The sequence below is a fragment of the Triplophysa dalaica genome, chromosome 16, assembly GCF_015846415.1.
Source record: "Triplophysa dalaica isolate WHDGS20190420 chromosome 16, ASM1584641v1, whole genome shotgun sequence".
NCBI lineage: Eukaryota > Metazoa > Chordata > Actinopteri > Cypriniformes > Nemacheilidae > Triplophysa > Triplophysa dalaica.
This window is the reverse complement of record NC_079557.1, coordinates 16857905-16876891: the sequence shown is the minus strand read 5'-3', so window position 1 is coordinate 16876891 and position 18987 is coordinate 16857905. Positions and strand designations below refer to the sequence as shown.

Genomic DNA, 18987 nt, shown 5'->3' with positions numbered 1-18987 from the left:
AGAAACCTTCACACACACAAACAGACGCTTTGCTGAATGGCAGAAGCTGGTTTGCACTGCTTCCGCTTCCTTTTTATGCCTTCCGATAGTCACGGTGGTCATGACGTCATCAGTGACGTCATCATCATGCGACTATAAAGCGAAAGTTAGTTTCACACGCGATTCAGACAAGTCACGCTAATGGCGTTCCCCAAAGAGTCATTCCATGACGCAGTGTTGAGTTCCCTCGAAAGGGAACTGGCTGTGTGCATAATGAAAAAGTGCGTTTAGGAACAGATGAGAGTCAGTTTTCTTAAATGCTCATTCTAAGTGCTGGGGGGGTTAGAAACATTGGCTTTGCACTGAAAACTGCATTTTGTGTAAAACTGGTTGAGTGCATAATGAAAAAGTGCGTTTAAGAACAGATCAGAATTAGTTTATTTAAATGGTCATTCTGAGTGTTGGGAGAGTGAGAAACATGGGCTTTGCACTGAAATCTGCATATTGTGTAAAACTGGCTGTGTGCAAAATGAAAAAGTGGGTTTAAGCGAAGGATCAGATTCAGTTTATTTAAATGGTCATTCTGAGTGTTGGGAGAGTGAGAAACATTGGCTTTGCACTGAAAACTGCATATTTTGTAAAACTGGCTGTGTGCATAATGAAAAAGTGCGTTTAGGAAATGATCATAATTAGTTTATATAAATGCTCATTCTGAGTCCTGGGAGAGTGAGAAACATGGGCTTTGCACTGAAAACTTCATTTTGTGTAAACTGGCTGTGTGCATAATGAAAAAGTGCGTTTAGGAACAGATAAGTCGTTAGTTTTCTTCAATGCTCATTCTGATTGCTGGGAGAATGAAAAATGAGAAACATTGGCTTTGCACTGAAAACTGCATTTTGTGTAAAACTGGCTGTGTGCAAAATGAAAAAGTGCGTTTAAGCGTAGGATCAGATTCGGTTTTCTTAAATGCTCATTCTGAGTGTTGGGAGGTGAGAATCATGGGCTTTGCACTGAAAACTTCCTTTTGTGTATGCACACTCGCTGTGTTAGGAACAGATCAGAGTTACTTTTCTTAAATGCTCATTCTGAGTGCTGGAGGAGTGAGAAACTTTGCACTGAAAACTGCATTTTGTGTAAAACTGGTTGTGTGCATAATGAAAAAGTGCGTTTAGGAACAGATGAGAGTTAGTTTTCTTAAATGCTCATTCTGAGTGTTGGGACAGTGAGAAACTTTGCACTGAAAACTGCATTTTGTGTAAAACTGGCTGTGTGCATAATGAAAACGTGCGTTTAAGAACAGATCAGAATTAGTTTATTTAAATGCTCATTCTGAGTCCTGGGAGAGTGAGAAACATGGGCTTTGCAGTGAAAACTTCATTTTGTGTAAACTGGCTGTGTGCATAATGAAAAAGTGCGTTTAGGAACAGATGAGAGTAACTTTTCTTAAATGCTCATTCTGAGTGCTGGGAGACCCAGAAACATGGGCATTGCACTGAAAACTGCATTTTGTGTAAAACTGGCTGTGTCCATAATGAAAAAGTGCGCTTAGCAAAGGATCAGATTCAGTTTTCTCAAATGCTCATTCTGAGTGTTGGGAGAGTGAGAATCATGGGCTTTGCACTGAAAACTTCATTTTGTGTAAAACTGGCTGTGTGCAAAATGAAAAAGTGCGTTTAGCAAAGGATCAGGTTCAGTTTTGTACTCTATAAACTTTCAGAAACATGCTTCTTGCACTGTAAACTGCTTTTTGTCTTTTGCAAGACAAAACAGGTGATTTGTCAAAAGCTTGTTTTGTGCAAGTTCAACCGCCAGAAACAGGCTTCTTGCACTGTCTAGCGGAGTAGGCGGGGCGATACCGTGGTTCGAGACCGGTGAGTAATTGTTAAAGAGCGCCAGCTGTTCGCGCAACGGTCTCGAATCACTCAGGAGATCGGGAGCATATAAGAGAACGACCGACCGGACCGTCGAAGAGAGAGGACCGGGCCCGAACATGTTTGTATTTGTATTTATGTTTATGTTTTGTTCGCCGGCGGTCGGACGTTATTACTTTATTAAATGTTTATATGTCTTCCGGTTCCTGTCTCCTTTCTTCCCTACTTTGAATCTCTCTACACACTGTAAACTGCTTTTTGTCTTTTGCAAGAGAATGCAGTTGATTTGTAAAAAGCTTGTTTTGTGCACATTCAACCGTCAGAAACATACTTCTTGCACTTATTGTGTATAATTCTGATCATATTCTGTGTACTATGGGGCTTTTTATTTACCCCGATTATAAAGAAGTATTCATAGGAATGTTTGTAACAAAGACGTGTTAGTAGATCAGAAATCACATTAACTTAGAGATGAGTATTGGAGTAGATCAGAGAGTAGATCAGAAATCACATTAACTTAGAGATGAGTATTGGAACGATAAGATTGTTTGAATGATATAATCAATACATTTATGCATGATTCTTGACTTTATGAACTATTTTAATCATTTTCAGTAATACAAAATCCAGGGATGGTGTGAAGGCCAGACCCAAATAAATTATAGCACAGCTCATTTTTGAAAAGCCAGATGGCACAACTTATTTTTTAAAAAATTAAGTCAAGGTTGAGATTCCACTATTAGACATGAAACCTTGTTGCCTAAAGATAATGGTGGCAGACAAGGACAGTTAGGATGATAAAAAATAAAGTTGATAACGGGTAATTACCTGATTGGTTCACCTTTGAAAAGTTTCACTATAAGTAGAGGCTGGAAAACACCAAGTTTTCAGATGTTTTGGGGACTTGGAACATCTCACTTTGTTTGACTTGTACAAATAAAGTTGAAACTTTGACACCTGGACCTTCCTTGTCTGAGCAATTTTTTGAGCTAGAAGATCAACATTTTCCACAACATATTTTTGGCGCCCAACGTGGGGCTGGGCAGAGGCTGAAGGCATCGGACGACACCCGGGGGCGAATCATCCGGCTGACTGCACAGATCAGGTGAGCATGCTTTTGCTTAAAGTGTAAATTTTTATATCTGTGTGGTCTGCCGGAGGTGAGTTCTGGGTAGAGTTGATGTCTATAAAAAGCTTCTCCAGTCTAAGAACTAATTGACACTAATATTGCAGGAGGGCCCCAGGTCTCAAAGTAAAGAATGAACGAAGGCGAATGAATGATGTCTAGACATAATGTAAATAAGTGTTACCTGTTTTGAGAAGGTAACGGCCTTTAGTGAGTGGGCCATGTAAATAAGTGTTACCTGTTTTGAGAAGGTAACGGCCTTTAGTGAGTGGGCCATGTAAATAAGTGTTACCTGTTTTGAGAAGGTAACGGCCTTTAGTGAGTGGGCCATGTAAATAAGTGTTACCTGTTTTGAGAAGGTAACGGCCTTTAGTGAGTGGGCCATGTAAATAAGTCTTACCCGTTTTGAGAGGGTATTTGCCTGCTTGGAGAAGGCATGTATTTATTGTGAATTTACTGCAAAGAAGAGAACCACGTGGGGATGTAGAATAGTTCTGTTTGTCTGTGTCAGTGTCAGTGTCTAAAGAAATGGAGAGAGTAGGAAGGAGGGGCTGCTGGCCACAGTCCCAGAATGAGCGGTGACTATGTGTGTGTGAGAAAGCATGTGTAAAGGAGCAAGGGAGAGAATAGATAACTATAAAACTATAATAAGTAAAGCTTTTTATTTTAAAAGGAATGAGTTTAAGATATAAATAAGAGTTATGAATGTATTTTGGTAATAATTTGATTATAGATAATATGATACTTTGAAAAAATAAGAAAATGTCATTGTATGCTGATATATTGTGACCAAAGTAAAAAAGAATACGAGGTGTATAGGAGACGATCAGGGCATTGCCTTGTGAGAGCTCATATAGGACAAACACCCAGATAAAAGAAGGTGATATATTAGGGATGATCACGGCTGAAAGGCTGTGTGAGAACCAACATAGGAAAATCACCCATGGTCACAATATGATGCATGTACTGCATTTTTTCTAAGCAAATGGAATAATAAAAGATACGATAGTAACAAAAGTTATAAAAGCAGAAATACTTTGAGTCTAGATCTGAAAGTATCTGATTTATTAGTCTCAACCAAATACATTTTTAGTTGAGCTGTAAGAGTATTCCCCCTGGGAAAAATTGAGTCTTATAATTTCTAGCATCAAGTTTTATAAAACTACCCTTCCCCAATAGCTACTGTGTTTTATTTTTATTTTATTGCAGCATATTGGAGGATTAACATTGAGGTTTTTGATAATTACTCTTCTTATTGATTATTATAGAATGGTATGAAACTCTCATTGCCCATATTGATCAATGATCTTAAATTAATGGTTAAATTTCATGTCTTAAACTTTTTCCCCATTGGTGATTTTTGCTTTATGTTGTTTTTATTTCAGTGCACTGCATTACAGTTGCATGGCTGAAGAGGGGCCAGGCCTTGATTATGAAAGAAGAGAGGCCTTTCATACTAAGATACTGACCCTAAGAAAAGTACTTTTTGAAACTAAGGGAATTGGAAATCATTTTTGGGAAGAAGATACATACATTGATGCCCAGGGGATAGAACAAATTCTGTTAGAAGAAAGAAAAGACTGGTACCTGAGTCAACTGACAGAGATTCGAAATCTAGAAATTGCCCAATCGGAGTGGCCTTACATAAATTGGGAAGAGATTGTTAAAAATTGTTGTAAAGTAAATGTATTGAATCACTACCTGAATGAAGTCTGTGCTTACCAGCATAACAGATCTAATTGTCCCTCAGGTCTGACTGCGAGAACTTTATTGGTTCAAAGGATCCCTATTGGTAGGCTCACAGGGGCTTACTTTGAGATAGGAGAGCTGCAGGGGTTTTCCTTAGGGCGAGGACAAACTGGGCGGCTTATTGGTTTCCCCGAGGTGAGAGTCTATGCAGAAACTCGATATGTAAATTGGACAAGCAAGATACTGTGTACTTGGAATGAAATTGGAGAAGTGGTTCCTCAACAGTTTGTGGCAGTAACTTTGAAAAAATTGGTGATGGAAATAGCCCCAGAGAACCCTAGGTCTTGGTTTGCACCTTAATGCTTAAATAAACAAATGAAAAACATTTAAAATCTCTGTATTTTCACTTTATAATAATACATTTAAGAATAATACTGATTTGTGCATTGTTTTAAGTATGTCATCCACCCCTGTAGATTTGTTGGGGTCCAGATACCCGGTATGCAAAAATTCAATAGAAAGAATATCTAAAAAATGGGCCGCAAGAACCAAAAACTTGAGAACAATATGGCCAGAAAATGGTACCTTTGATGTAACAGTGTGTGAGGAAATGGAGGGATTAATTAAAAATTATAAACCAAAAGACAGTAGCAAAAAACGAGAAGAAAAGAGAAAATTAGAACAGGAAGTACTCAACCTGTTCAGAAACGAAGGAGTTAATTTCCTGAAAAATATGAGAAAAATAAGAGAAGTGTTAAAAAAGGATGATGAGAAGAATGAAGAAAACTTTGAGAAAATGACTCAGCCACCTCCCTATGAACCTCCCAGCCAAAAGTTAGAAAAGATACAAACATCAACCCAAATGCCAATGGTAGCAATATCAGGAGATGTCAAAATAGAGGGGCAGGTAGAAATAGGTACAGAATCACCTGATAGAAGGGAAGCAGAAAAGAGAAAAAGTGACAGGGCTAGTCAACAATCCCCAGTTTATAGAGACCCAGAAGATGAGGAAGGCAGAGGTGCATGCAGTCCTGATCCTTATAGAGAACTGGCAGAGGCACTGAAAAACATGACAAAGAGACGTGAGGAGACCTACGAGAGTATGACAGAAGATCTAATGCAAATACATACAGATTCTGCACATGCTTTAAGTCAAGTTTCAGGCAACGCCTCAGAAGAAGAAGATGAGGAAGAAGACGATGCCGTAAAAGCCAGTAGCCAAGAAAGGACACGCCAGCCAGCGAGCAACCAAAGAGTCCGTTCGAGAGCGGCCACAAGAAGTCTGCCAAAAGGGGAGCGAAAGCTGGTCACAGGCAGTCTCTATCTCCAGGATGCAGACCTCGAACCGTGGCCACTGCCCTGGACCCGAACTCCAGAAGGGAGACTGAGAAGATCTGCAAGTACCACCCTCCTTCCTGAAGCCACAATACCGAAGTCACGCGGCACCAAAGAAGGGAAGCAGTTCCCCATACTGATAAAAGGGGCTCAAGCACAATACGTGCCATGGGCATCTCAAGACCTGGATGGACTGGTTGCACGTCTACCAAACCTAGATGAAGGGGCAGGCAAGTGGATAAGGATGCTGGAGGAGGAGACAACAGGGAAGCTATTGGCATTGGGGGATATCAAAGCACTCCTTGCCAAATGCGTGGGAAGTTCCAAGCTGAATGAACTTTTAAGAGCAGCACACATCCGAGCGATTGACATCCCAGATCTTGATGGACACCCATTCGACAGATATAGAAGGGATATATGGCAGGGGTTACGAGACGAATTTCCCAATCGCATCGATCCCAGAGCACTCAAGGGAGAACAGATGGGAGAAGAAGAGAACCCTGCCACATACATACAGAAACAACTGAGGAAGTGGAAGCAAGAACTTGAAAGAGATCCTGAAGAAGACTTATTGATGACGACATTGTTCAGGAATGCTGTTGTTGATGCAATGCCTCCGCTAGTTAAGACCAAGCTGGAAGATGTAGTGGGTCTGAACTCCAAGTCACATAAAGAGTTCTGTGATCATGTGACCCATGCAGTCAGACAGTATAGAAGTAATGAACTAAAGCTGAGGAACCAAGAAAAAGAACTTCAAAGAAAACTGGTACAGCTGCAGCTCGAAGAACTGGCAAGAAAGAAAAAGACGCAAGCCATGGTCAAAGACAAAGATGAAGAAAAAGATCATGCAGCAATGATGGCTCCAGTAAATGTCCCAGTTCCTATGACACAGCAACCGGGTGCAGTCACTGTGCAACAGATACCTGGAAGTGGACCTCAGCAGCCAGCACCTATCGTCATCTATGTGAAGCCTGAACAACAAAATAGATTTGGCCCAAGACCTGGGCAGGGAGAGCAAGGAAGACAGAATAGAGGAAGGAACTCATGCTGGGGATGTGGTCAACAGGGGCACAACAGAAGAGACTGTCCTACCAACCCTTGGAATACAAACCAGCAACAGAGTTCCCAATGGCAAGCAGGCCAACCACAACGACCTCCATGGCAAGGTCAGAGGCAGCAGCGACCCCCAGGGCAGGAAGGGCAACAGCAACCCCAATGGCAAGAGCAGAATCAACAGGGACCCCGCTGGCAGGACCAACAAAATCAACCAGAACAAGGACAACAGCAACAGGGACCAGTCAACCCATGGCGTGGTCCAGATATCGGATACTAGGGCTGCCAAGAAGATCCTACGGGGAGGGGTCAGCACCCACTGATAACGGAAGATGCTGACACAGAACCGATGCTGCAGGTCAATATTGAAGGCAAGAACACACCAATGATGATAGACACTGGAGCAACTTATACCTGTATAAGTTCAAGTCATGCCTCACACCTCCCCATGTCTGGCAAGTTCACAAAGACAGTAGGATTTTCCGGGCAAACGCAGCTAATTCCAATAACGGCTCCAGTGCGTCTGAGGACAAAGGACAAAGAAGTAACTCTGCCTATTTTAGTATCAGAGCAGACCCCTGTTAATCTGCTAGGGAGGGACGCCCTATGTAAACTAAAGCTACAAATATCATGTTCCCCTGAAGGTATTTACATAAGCAGCAAGGGAGTTAGGCAAATGGTAGTCACAGCCCCCCAGGCCAATGCCTACTGGATAGGAGATTTAGAGGAAGAGGTAGGAAAGACAGTGCAAAAATGGGAAAAGTTTGTTAAAGAACAACTAAAAGATCCTAAGCTACCTGAATTAGAATTCCACTGTACCATGATATATGACCCACTGAGAAGAGTAGACATAGAGAAAAAGTGGTTGCAAGAAACAAAAGACAAGAAAGTTCCCCTCATTTCACAGCACATAATTGTAGGACCACAAGGAGCGGCATTACAAGTTGACAGGAATGATTTTATTAAAGAATGGTTCCAGATCCCAAATTCAGTCCCCCATATAACATTATATTTAGAGCAGGGAAGTGAGAACAAAGAAATAGGCCCAATGATGAAGAAAGCCAAGGGAATACAATGGAAAAGCACAGACAACCCCTTAATTTTTATTTCAGCAGATAAACATTTCATGAAAATTGCATGTGCAACAATTATGCAGGGAACTCCTAGAGAGGTGGAAGTCAATAATCAGAGAAACATGAGTTCGGAAATCATCCTAGAAAAAGAGATGAAACAAACGGAGCTAATTGAAGAAATGGAGCAATTAGTTCCGGAAAAATTGTGGTCAAAACATGACACAGATGTTGGGCTGATAAAATCTGCTAGCCCTATAGTCATTAAGACAAAATCAGGGGCTAAGTTGCCACACAAGTACCAATATCCCTTAAAACCTGAGGCAATAAAAGGCATCAGAGGTACTATAGAAGGACTAACCACAGCAGGAGTGCTGTTTGAGACATCCAGTCCTTGTAACACCCCTATATTGCCAGTTACCAAAGCGGATAAAGCAAAATGGCGCTTGGTGCATGATTTAAGGGCAGTCAATGACATAGTAGAAGATTGGCCAGCAGAAGTTCCGAATCCTCACACCCTGCTTACAAATGTGCCGCCTGATGCTAAGTATTTTACAGTGATTGATCTGTGCTCTGCCTTTTTCAGCATTCCATTGGCAGAGAGCAGCAGGCATTTGTTTGCCTTTACTTATGAGGGGAAGCAAATATCCTATACAAGGGTCCCTCAAGGGTTCCGCCATAGCCCTCACATATTTAATCAGCTGTTAAAAGCTGATCTGGAAGATCTAGTACTGGACAGTACACTTCTCCAGTATGTGGATGACTTGTTGATCTGTGCCCCTACACTTGAGCAATGCCACAGAGATTCCATTAAGGTTCTGACTAAATTGGCAGAAGGAGGACATAAAGCCTCCAAGACAAAGCTGCAGTATTGTCTTCCCCAGGTAGAATACTTGGGAAGAATAATTGCATATAAAACCAAAGCAATATCACAAAGTCAATTGGAAGGAATTAGCAAAGTGCCGCTTCCACAGACTGTTGGTCATATGATGACATTCCTGGGCATGACTGGATTCAGCTCAGATTGGATAGAGGATTATGCAATCAAAACTGCCCCATTAAGAGCCTTAATGAAACAGGCAGGGCAGCAAAATCTGAGAACCACACTAACATGGAATAATGATGCGACAATAGCATTTGAATCCATTAAAAGAGAACTGCAAAGTGCTCCAGCTCTCACAAGTCCTGACTATACAAAACCCTTTCACCTCTATGTAGCTAACAGAAAAGAGGGATATGCCTCTGCAGTATTGATGCAGGAGACTTGTAAGGGGAGGGGAAAACAGCCCATTGCCTTTTATAGTACAAAGTTGGACAGTGTAGCACAGGGGTATCCTCCTTGTTATCAAGGACTTGCAGCTGTATATTATGCTTATGAGAAGGCTTCTACTTTGACCATGGGATACCCTGTGATAATATATGCACATCACAAGGTGGTTGAAATGTTGGAACAAGGTAGATTTGTTTTAACACAGGCCAGAACCCTGGCATATTCAGCTCTTTTGACATATCCTGATGTAACATTAAAATATTGTGCTACTGTAAACCCAGCAAATTACATACCTCTGGATAATGAAGGCACGCCACATGATTGTGTGTCTGAATCGTTGGCGTTTACCCGTCTTAGACCAGATTTAGAGTCTACGCCCATACTAAATGCGGCGGCTGATTACTTTGTAGATGGCTCCTGCTTCAGAGACCATTTAGGAAATCATGCTGGTTTTGCTGTGGTCAAACGAGAAGGAAATGAATTTCTTCCTGTAATTTCTCAGCAGTGTGAACAGCCATGTTCAGCACAACTGGCTGAGTTGAAAGCCTTGACCACAGCTTGCCAGCTAGCAAAGGGGCAAGTTGTAAATATTTATACAGACTCTGCATATGCTCATGGAGTTTGTCATCTTTATGGAGCAGTTTGGAAACAAAGAGGGTTCAGGAAAAGTGATGGTTCCCCAATACAGCATGCTGAGCAGATAGTACAGTTAATTTCAGCTATGATGCAACCTAAACTCTTGGGTATTATTAAGTGCCAAGCTCACAAAAAGGGAAATGACTTTGTAATACAAGGAAATAATGCTGCCGACGCAGAGGCCAGAAAAGCCTCAGGGTGCCAAGTTGCTGTAATGGCCCCCATGGTGTTAATACAACCCGAGCCCCGAATTACAGACCTTGCTCGCATACAAGAGCAGGCAAGTGCTGTTGAACAATCAGTATGGCAGCAAAGGGGGGCCACAAGAGATGTAAATGGAGTATGGCGATCTCATGAAGGACTAATCATTGCACCACATGTTCTATTGACTGTGTTAATTTCTGAGACACATGGATTTGATCATTGCGGTCGAAATGAGATACTGAGAAAAATCAAGCAACAAGGATATTGGTCACCTTATTTGCAAGCGACAGTGGATGATTTTCTAATAGGGTGTGATATTTGTGCTCAGAACAATGAGAAAAGGGACTTCAGCACCTATAGGACACATCCCTGTACCCGAGGGACCTTTTAAACACTTGGTAATGGATTATGTCGACATGATCAAGTCAGTCAGAGGGAAGAGATACATGTTGGTGATAATAGATAGATTCAGCAGATGGGTGGAAGCTGTGCCATCATCAGACCAGGGCTCTGGGACTGTGATAAAGTTTTTGACGAGAGAAGTGATTCCCAGGTTTGGAATTCCCTCTGAGATCAGTTCGGACAACGGCTCCTCATTTATTCAAAGAACTGTAAAAACTGTCTTGCAACAGTTGCGAATAAAACAGCGGCTAGGGTGTGTCTACCATCCCCAATCTCAAGGAATGGTTGAGAAGGCAAACGGAACCTTAAAAGCAAAGATTAGCAAAATCTGTGCAGACACCAAGTTGAACTGGGTAGATGCCCTACCTCTGGCACTAATGAACTATCGCATGCAAACTAACAGGACTACAAATTTGACACCACATGAGATGCTCACGGGTAGGCCTATGCCGGTGCCCTACTTAAGAGGCCCATATGATGGACCGCCTTTGGAACAGCTGCAAGTTGAGTTAAGAACTTACATGAGACAATTAACTGCTATACATGAGGCTATATCTTCACAGGAGCAACGTCGAGGGCCTAGAGAGGACGAAGAAGCTCCATGTGCAATCGTACCAGGAGACAAAGTGTATCTAAGAGTCTTCAGAAGAAAATGGAATGAGCCAAGACGAGAGGGGCCCTACACAGTCACAAGAGCAACACCAACGGCAGTACAAGTGGAGGGGAGTACTACCTGGTACCATCTGAATCACTGCACCAGAGTACCACAACTGCGACGGCGAGATCCTGAGCAACCTGACGAGGAAGCCGAGGACCTATCGGAGACTTCAGACGAAGGTCAGAGCCAAGATGATAGTCAAAGAACCCCTGAGGGGATTCCAGAGTCCGCGCCAGAGACGCCGAGGGCAGCTGAGGGACCGGAGCAGCTCCCACAGCACGAGCCAGAGCAGAGGACACAGCAGGAGGAGCCACACCAGGAGCCAGAGCCGGCACAGTCAGAGCACGCATCACAGCCAGAGCAGGAGTCCGACGAGCCAAGACAGAGCACAGAACAGAGACACCCGGAGGAACATGCTATCAGGACTTTATACGATCCTGACATACATGGGGAACATAGTGCAGCTCGAGATAGCCGCCATAGACCAGAATCAGACACCATCCCAACCGCAACAGGCGCCGGTGAACCACGGCCGGGCCCAGGTCGGGAGGGAGATGCAGGACCTTATGGTCACGGTACTACTCTTGATGAGCTTGGTGCAGACCATACCACAGACCGAGAGTTTGCCAGCCCAGAATTATCCGACGAACAACTACTGGCAGAAGAGTTCCCAACAATTGACTTGTCAGCACTTGAATGGACACCCTACGAGTTCAACATGTGATGAAGCGCCCCAGTATGAGAGACTTTGGGACATTGCTGTTCAAAATGAATGGTACAGGTGGGCACACTTCACAGTGGACCAGTCGTACATGGATAGTTGCGTGTTTTGCACCCCGTCACCATTGAGCAAACTGTTCGTTGTACCAAACCCATATGATTACAGACATTGCGCTGGACATTATGTAGGGCACTGCAGTGCCAAGAGAAACACTGTTCCTTTTTGCCATGCAGAATGTTTAGCCCTGGCAGGCCGTGAAAATAGGGAACGTTACTATGCTCATTCATTATGGGGAGAGGAGTGTATGGATATTGATGTGAGGATCCCAACAAATATGATTGAAGTTCCCGCAGTTTATGAAATAGATTATACATTGCAGTACGAATGTTACAATAGCACAAATGAAAAAGAGGGCAATAATGTGGGAATTTTTGAAGGGAATTGTATAACTATTTGGCATTTAGATAAGACTATGAGAGGGCAGCAGGGGATAATAAGACAATGGAATAATAAATTTGCTTCCGCTACAATTTCAGATAATTTCACAGTGATAGGATGGGAAAATTGCCCAAAAATGACAATAGGATGGCCCTTGATTGAATCGTATGAAAATCAGGCTAATGCTATAGCTGATTACTTTTGGGTTTGTGGTGGAGGCAAACTAAGACCAACACTACCAAAACACTGGAGAGGTTTATGTGCAAGAGTAAAGCTAATACAAGATGCCACTATGATCACATGGGATCCGAATGAGAATGTTAAAAGTGAGCCAAAACAGAAAATAGTGAAAAGGGCCTATCAGAGTGACCCAAATGTTTACATAGATGCCATTGGTCAACCTAGAAATATCCCACACCAGTTTAAAGCAAGAGATGAAGTTAAATCTGGATTTGAGTCTATTTTTGTATGGATTACCCCAAATAAGAACACAGAATGGATAAATTATCTGTATTACAATCAACAAAGGTTTATTAACTACACAAATGATGCACTTAAAGCTCTTGGAGAACAACTAGCCCCAACAAGTAAAATGGCATGGCAGAATAGACAAGCTCTGAATTGGTTATTAGCTGAAAAAGGAGGAGTCTGTGTAATGTTTGGAGAAGATTGCTGTACTTACATTCCTAATAACACTGCCCCTGATGGATCTTTTACTCATGCTATGGAGAAGTTGAAAAACCTTAGAGATGAAATAACGGCTAATGCAGGAAGAGATGTGGCATTTGGGACATGGTTTGAGACAATGTTTGGGTCCTGGGGAAAATGGCTGACCAAAGTAGGAATAACGATTGCTGTTGTATTAATGATCTTTGCAATATTGTTCTGTTGTGTTCTCCCCACACTAAGATCGTTGTTGGTTAAGGCCACAGCTAGACAAATGTTACTGCATACAGAGATAAATGTGCAACATGACTCTGAAGCATTTATGTTAACCATGATTACAGCAATGGACAAATGTGAAGAATCTGAGACCCCTTAGCTTGTTAAACAACCAAACCAGAAAAAGGGTGCCACTTTTATTTTGCTATTATGACTCTGTTTGTATATAAGAAAGGGAGAAAGTCTAGAATTGTATTTCCTTTTGGGGCGTGTAGCGTAGTTATATTATTTTAGATATAAATAGGTAGGAAGATAGCTGATGTTTTGTTTGTTGTTTTTGGCAAAAAACCCTTTCCCCTTGTTTTTGTTTGCCCATGACAGATCCCAAAATGACAATAAGAGGGACATGCATTATGTGTTTCTTTCTTTCTTTTTCTCTTTCTGCTACTATTATCACAATATAGAGGCCAAGGCTGGGTGTGTTCCTGGGAGAGAGTTGCAGGGGATCATCAAACTGACGTCAGCAGCGAGGTACAGAAGACGACAGGAAGTTAAGATAGGATGGAAGCGACGCCTTCCACTGCAGGAGGAAGAATACGCATGGGGAAGGCAACAACACTGGAGTGAGAGAGTGGTGCTACATCCTTCACGACCGTGGTACCCCAGACTACACCTAGGACCAGCAGCACGACAAATACTGGAACAAGATCCAGCGGTTCTGGCCGTAGGACATTCAGTCGCTGTTCAAGCCTATTACGACAACCTGGCTGGAATAACTATTGTCTTTTTCTTTACACAACCTGGACAACGACCAGTTATAAATCGAGCGCAGAACATTTTGACAACTACACGTCACAACTTACCTATCACGGAGTGGGAATACCAGTGTGCACATTACCCAAGAAACTAGACCTAAGAAAGGAATACATGATTGATGTCAGCTGCCTTTAAGCAGTTTGCTGAGAAGTTCAGGCCATATCATATGATCGATTCTCCACACCGACAACCACCTGCGGACCGAATAAGAAGGACATCGCTCTATTTTCCATCAAGAAGTGAATGTACTGAGAGACAGTGTTGTTATGACTTGGTGATCTCTGGTTATGTGTCTGCATTTTCAGGACAAAGACAACCACAGTCACACATAGACACTTTGAGATTGTTACCGCGGGATGATGCTATACTGGCAGTAGGATTTACTTCAACACAAGAGGATACATGGACTGAAAGAAAACCTAGTTGGACTTTGACTGTGTACACCCAATATTTGCTTTGGCCCTCAATTAACCTACATACAGGGATTTTGACATTAAAACCACATAATTGTCATACACGATTCAAAGCGGGATCCAGGTTAAAACCAGGTCAGTGGATGATCTTCAATTATCGTACCGAAGGATACGAGGTGAATTGAACCGTAGCAGCTATCACAATGGAAGGAAAGCGACACCCATGGCATCCCAGGGGGTTTCGAGGACTGTGCGGAGAGCGAGGCATAGCTTCTATGATGTTCATTTTAACATGTGTAATAATAATACCAATTATTATGAGAAACGGCATGAATATGGATCCAAATGACATGGACGTCTTGAACACTACCTTGGGACGGGTGGACTGTGGAGTAAATGGTACATCATCTGAACATTTCTTCGGCGATCTACTGGTTCCAGAGTCTGAGTCAAAGCATCAAAAGAAAAGACGAAGTGTCAACAGCAAGATGAGACAGCCTTCCGACGCATGGATGGAACACCCCAATCCCCCTCATCATTATGCTACTAACATGTGGTGGAGGTTGACGAATCATACCGTAAGAATGAATGCTGCCGGACACTGTTATGTTTGTGCTCACTTTCCTCACAGCACCACCGGAGGGGATTGGTGGCCACATCAGAATCCCAACAACACATTTGAAGCAGCCAAGGCTGCAGTAGCAGCTGCTGGACGAAAGAAAGGCCTTGACGCTAAATTACGAGAAGAAATAGGACTAAAGTTACCCCAAATTGATGAGAATATGATGCACGACACTTGGATTCCACACCCTCTTCCTAATAGACTTTTTGCTCAGATAGCAACTGTTAAACATGTCCCTAACTATCTAGTCTGTTATGAAAGAAAGTCAGGAAGTCATGCTTTGGGGACGATACCAGAGCAAAAATGTTCAGACATCTATAAGCCTATAAGCAAATCGGTGAAACAAAGTTGTATGGCCTGTCTTCGGTATGCAGACGACTTAAATCCCCCTGTTACAACTTTCACCGTTACTCATAAAGTACCACAGCCACTTGTTACCTACCAATATCTTCTTACTTCCGAAAAAGGACGAGCAAAATGTCCATCATGCTCAACTGTGCATGTTCCTGATCGCAAGGGAACTGGAGTCGTTGAAGGATACTATTGGCTCTGTGGCTATCAAATATATTTGTCACTACCAAAGAACTGGACAGGACTGTGTGCTTTGGTTCAGTTACATGGAGGAGTTATTATCTTGCCTCATCAAGCAATGAACAGTCAACGGCGTGTGAGAAGAGGATTGTTCAACTTCCTAACAGACAGCCCAGTGCCAAAAAATCATCACATATGGACAGTTGCAGAAAAGATTGCGGTTGCATTTGCTCCAGCAATAGGAGTAGAATCACTGATGACTGGTTTGGAAATCACTAGATATGAGTTTTCTTCATTCATCAACACAACAAAACTCATGATGAAAGGAATCAAGGAAGAATTACAAGGATTACGTCTTACTGCTCTTCAGAATCGTTTGGTATTGGATCAACTTACTGCATCGCAAGGAGGTGTTTGTGCTATGATTGGAGAGACTTGTTGCACATACATACCAGACAACGATGCAGATGGACATCTCATCGAACAAGGAATACAAAATATTTCAATGCTTTCTGCCATGATGGCAAAGGATGAAGTAGATTCAGATAATTGGATATGGAACTGGCTTAACAACATATTTCCCAATTTGCATAATATATTGATGTTGATAATCTGCATTGTGGCGCCAATTCTGATGTTACTGTGTCTTTGGCCTTGCATAATGCAGGCGGTAAGGAGGATTGCTAGACCTGCTCCTCACCATCAGATGGTAGTATACTCAGTCAGAGACGATCAATTTTTTGCAATCTAATACAGAGGGCATTGTTATTAAGTAAATGGTAACAAGCAGGAGTTGTCCGTGTTACGAGATAACCTAATCGGTCAGATGGATTTCTATTTTTATAGCTTATAAGCATGTCCTTTTAAGGCAATAACTATTATCATTACTGTTGATTATTCTTGCTCACGCACACATATATTCGTTTTGAAGCACACATATATTCATTTTGAAGTACACATATATTCGTTTTGTAGAACACATATTTTAAGTAGAAATTCCTCCTATGTTAGTAATAATCATGTGTGGGACTCTTACGGAGTCCCAAAGGGGGGAATATATTGTGTATAATTCTGATCATATTCTGTGTACTATGGGGCTTTTTATTTACCCCGATTATAAAGAAGTATTCATAGGAATGTTTGTAACAAAGACGTGTTAGTAGATCAGAAATCACATTAACTTAGAGATGAGTATTGGAGTAGATCAGAGAGTAGATCAGAAATCACATTAACTTAGAGATGAGTATTGGAACGATAAGATTGTTTGAATGATATAATCAATACATTTATGCATGATTCTTGACTTTATGAACTATTTTAATCATTTTCAGTAATACAAAATCCAGGGATGGTGTGAAGGCCAGACCCAAATAAATTATAGCACAGCTCATTTTTGAAAAGCCAGATGGCACAACTTATTTTTTAAAAAATTAAGTCAAGGTTGAGATTCCACTATTAGACATGAAACCTTGTTGCCTAAAGATAATGGTGGCAGACAAGGACAGTTAGGATGATAAAAAATAAAGTTGATAACGGGTAATTACCTGATTGGTTCACCTTTGAAAAGTTTCACTATAAGTAGAGGCTGGAAAACACCAAGTTTTCAGATGTTTTGGGGACTTGGAACATCTCACTTTGTTTGACTTGTACAAATAAAGTTGAAACTTTGACACCTGGACCTTCCTTGTCTGAGCAATTTTTTGAGCTAGAAGATCAACATTTTCCACAACACACTGAAAACTGCTTTTTGTGTAAACTAGCTAGGGACATAATGAAAAAGTGCGTTTAGCAAAGGATCAGAGTCAGTTTTCATAAACGCTCATTCTGAGTGCTGGGTGAGTCGGATGACTAGAAAAGTTGTCTTTTAACAATATAAATTATGTATATTTATCGTACTATTGTATACATATGTTCCCAACTCAAATTTTTATTTAGGCCTATTTGGTAATTTTCATTTTTACATTTATGTGTTTTTATATAAGTTCATTTCTTTCTTTCTTTTGCAAGAGAAAACAGTTCATCTTTTTGCTCTGAAAACTGATTTTTGTTACACAAAGTATTAGAGGACCATGAAATGTGTCTTTTGCAAGAGAAAACATTTGATTAGTCTAAAGCTCCTTTTGAGCACTGTGAGCTTTCAGAAAAATGCTTTATACACTGAAGACTGCTTTTTGCCACACAAAGGCATCAGAGAACATGAAAATGTGTCGTTTGTAAGAGAAAACAGTTCATCCGTCATAAGCTCTTTTTGAGCAGTTTCAACTTTGAGAAATGTGCTTTTTGCACTGAAAACTACTTTTTATTACACAAAGCATCAGAAGACAATGGAAATATGTATTTTGCAAGAGAAAACAGTTCATCGGTCAAAAGCTCTTTTCAGCACTGTCATCTTTCAGAAATGTGCTTTTTGCAGTGAAACTGCTTTATTAGAACGCATCAGAGGACCATGAAATGGTGTGTTTTGCAAGGAAAACAGTTAATTAAGATTTTAGGCTTAGGGGTTGGGTTAGGGGGATAAAATATACAGCTTGTGCAGTATACAACTCATTACTCCTATGGACTGTGCCCACGGGGATAACAAAACATACATGTGACCGTGTTTGTATACATTCTGGTGCTCCGTATGTCCTGATCATTCCCTGTCCCAGAGGCTGTGGCATAGTCAAGTTTGCCGATGACCATGGCCTAATCTGTGGTGAGGATGAGACTGCCTGCAATAGAGATGTTTAGCACTTAACAGTTTTGTGTACCATCACACCACTGAACACAGTATCTTAGTTGAACTGTAAAATAAACTGTTACCACTCTGAACAATTATAACATTTCTTATGTCCCTTGCTGCACATTGATTTGCCTTATTTGGACAAGCAGGGTCACCCCATTTTGTATAGCTCCTATGTGTTTCCACTTGTTCATTTGCAGCTTGTTTTAAATTCATTGTCATTTGCATTGTCTCTATTTTCTCCCTTTTAACTTTGTAGTTACTGTTTTGTAGTTAGTAACTTTGTAGTTAGACAATAGTGAAGCACAACTGTAATACATCTCAATAAAATGGAAGGAAGGAGGCAGGAACCGGCAAACATTTAAAGCTCCAGTATGTAATAATTTTGTAATAAAATTTCAGAAAATAACTTGCACAGTGTGATATATTTCCTCCAGTTGTGTACTTACAATATTTCAAAATTCTCTAAAGATTTTTTATTTCAGAGAAATTCCGATTTTAAATAACTGGCCGTCCCGGAAAAGAAATGTCGCCTCTCAGTGACGCAAT

The 18987-nt window shown here is 41.4% G+C and overlaps 2 protein-coding genes across 2 annotated transcripts; both read left to right on the top strand.

Moving 5' to 3' along the window:
* The first annotated feature begins 2210 nt into the window (after positions 1 to 2210).
* LOC130438189 (uncharacterized) lies at positions 2211 to 17394 on the top strand. Its single transcript, XM_056770013.1, has 2 exons — positions 2211 to 2955; positions 4362 to 17394. The coding sequence occupies exon 2, from the start codon at positions 5123 to 5125 to the stop codon at positions 7331 to 7333; it is 2211 nt and encodes a 736-aa protein (XP_056625991.1). The 5' UTR covers positions 2211 to 2955; positions 4362 to 5122; the 3' UTR covers positions 7334 to 17394.
* LOC130438188 (uncharacterized) lies at positions 7403 to 17394 on the top strand. The gene has a single exon (XM_056770012.1). The coding sequence runs from the start codon at positions 7403 to 7405 to the stop codon at positions 10622 to 10624; it is 3222 nt and encodes a 1073-aa protein (XP_056625990.1). The 3' UTR covers positions 10625 to 17394.
* Positions 17395 to 18987: the final 1593 nt, after the last annotated feature.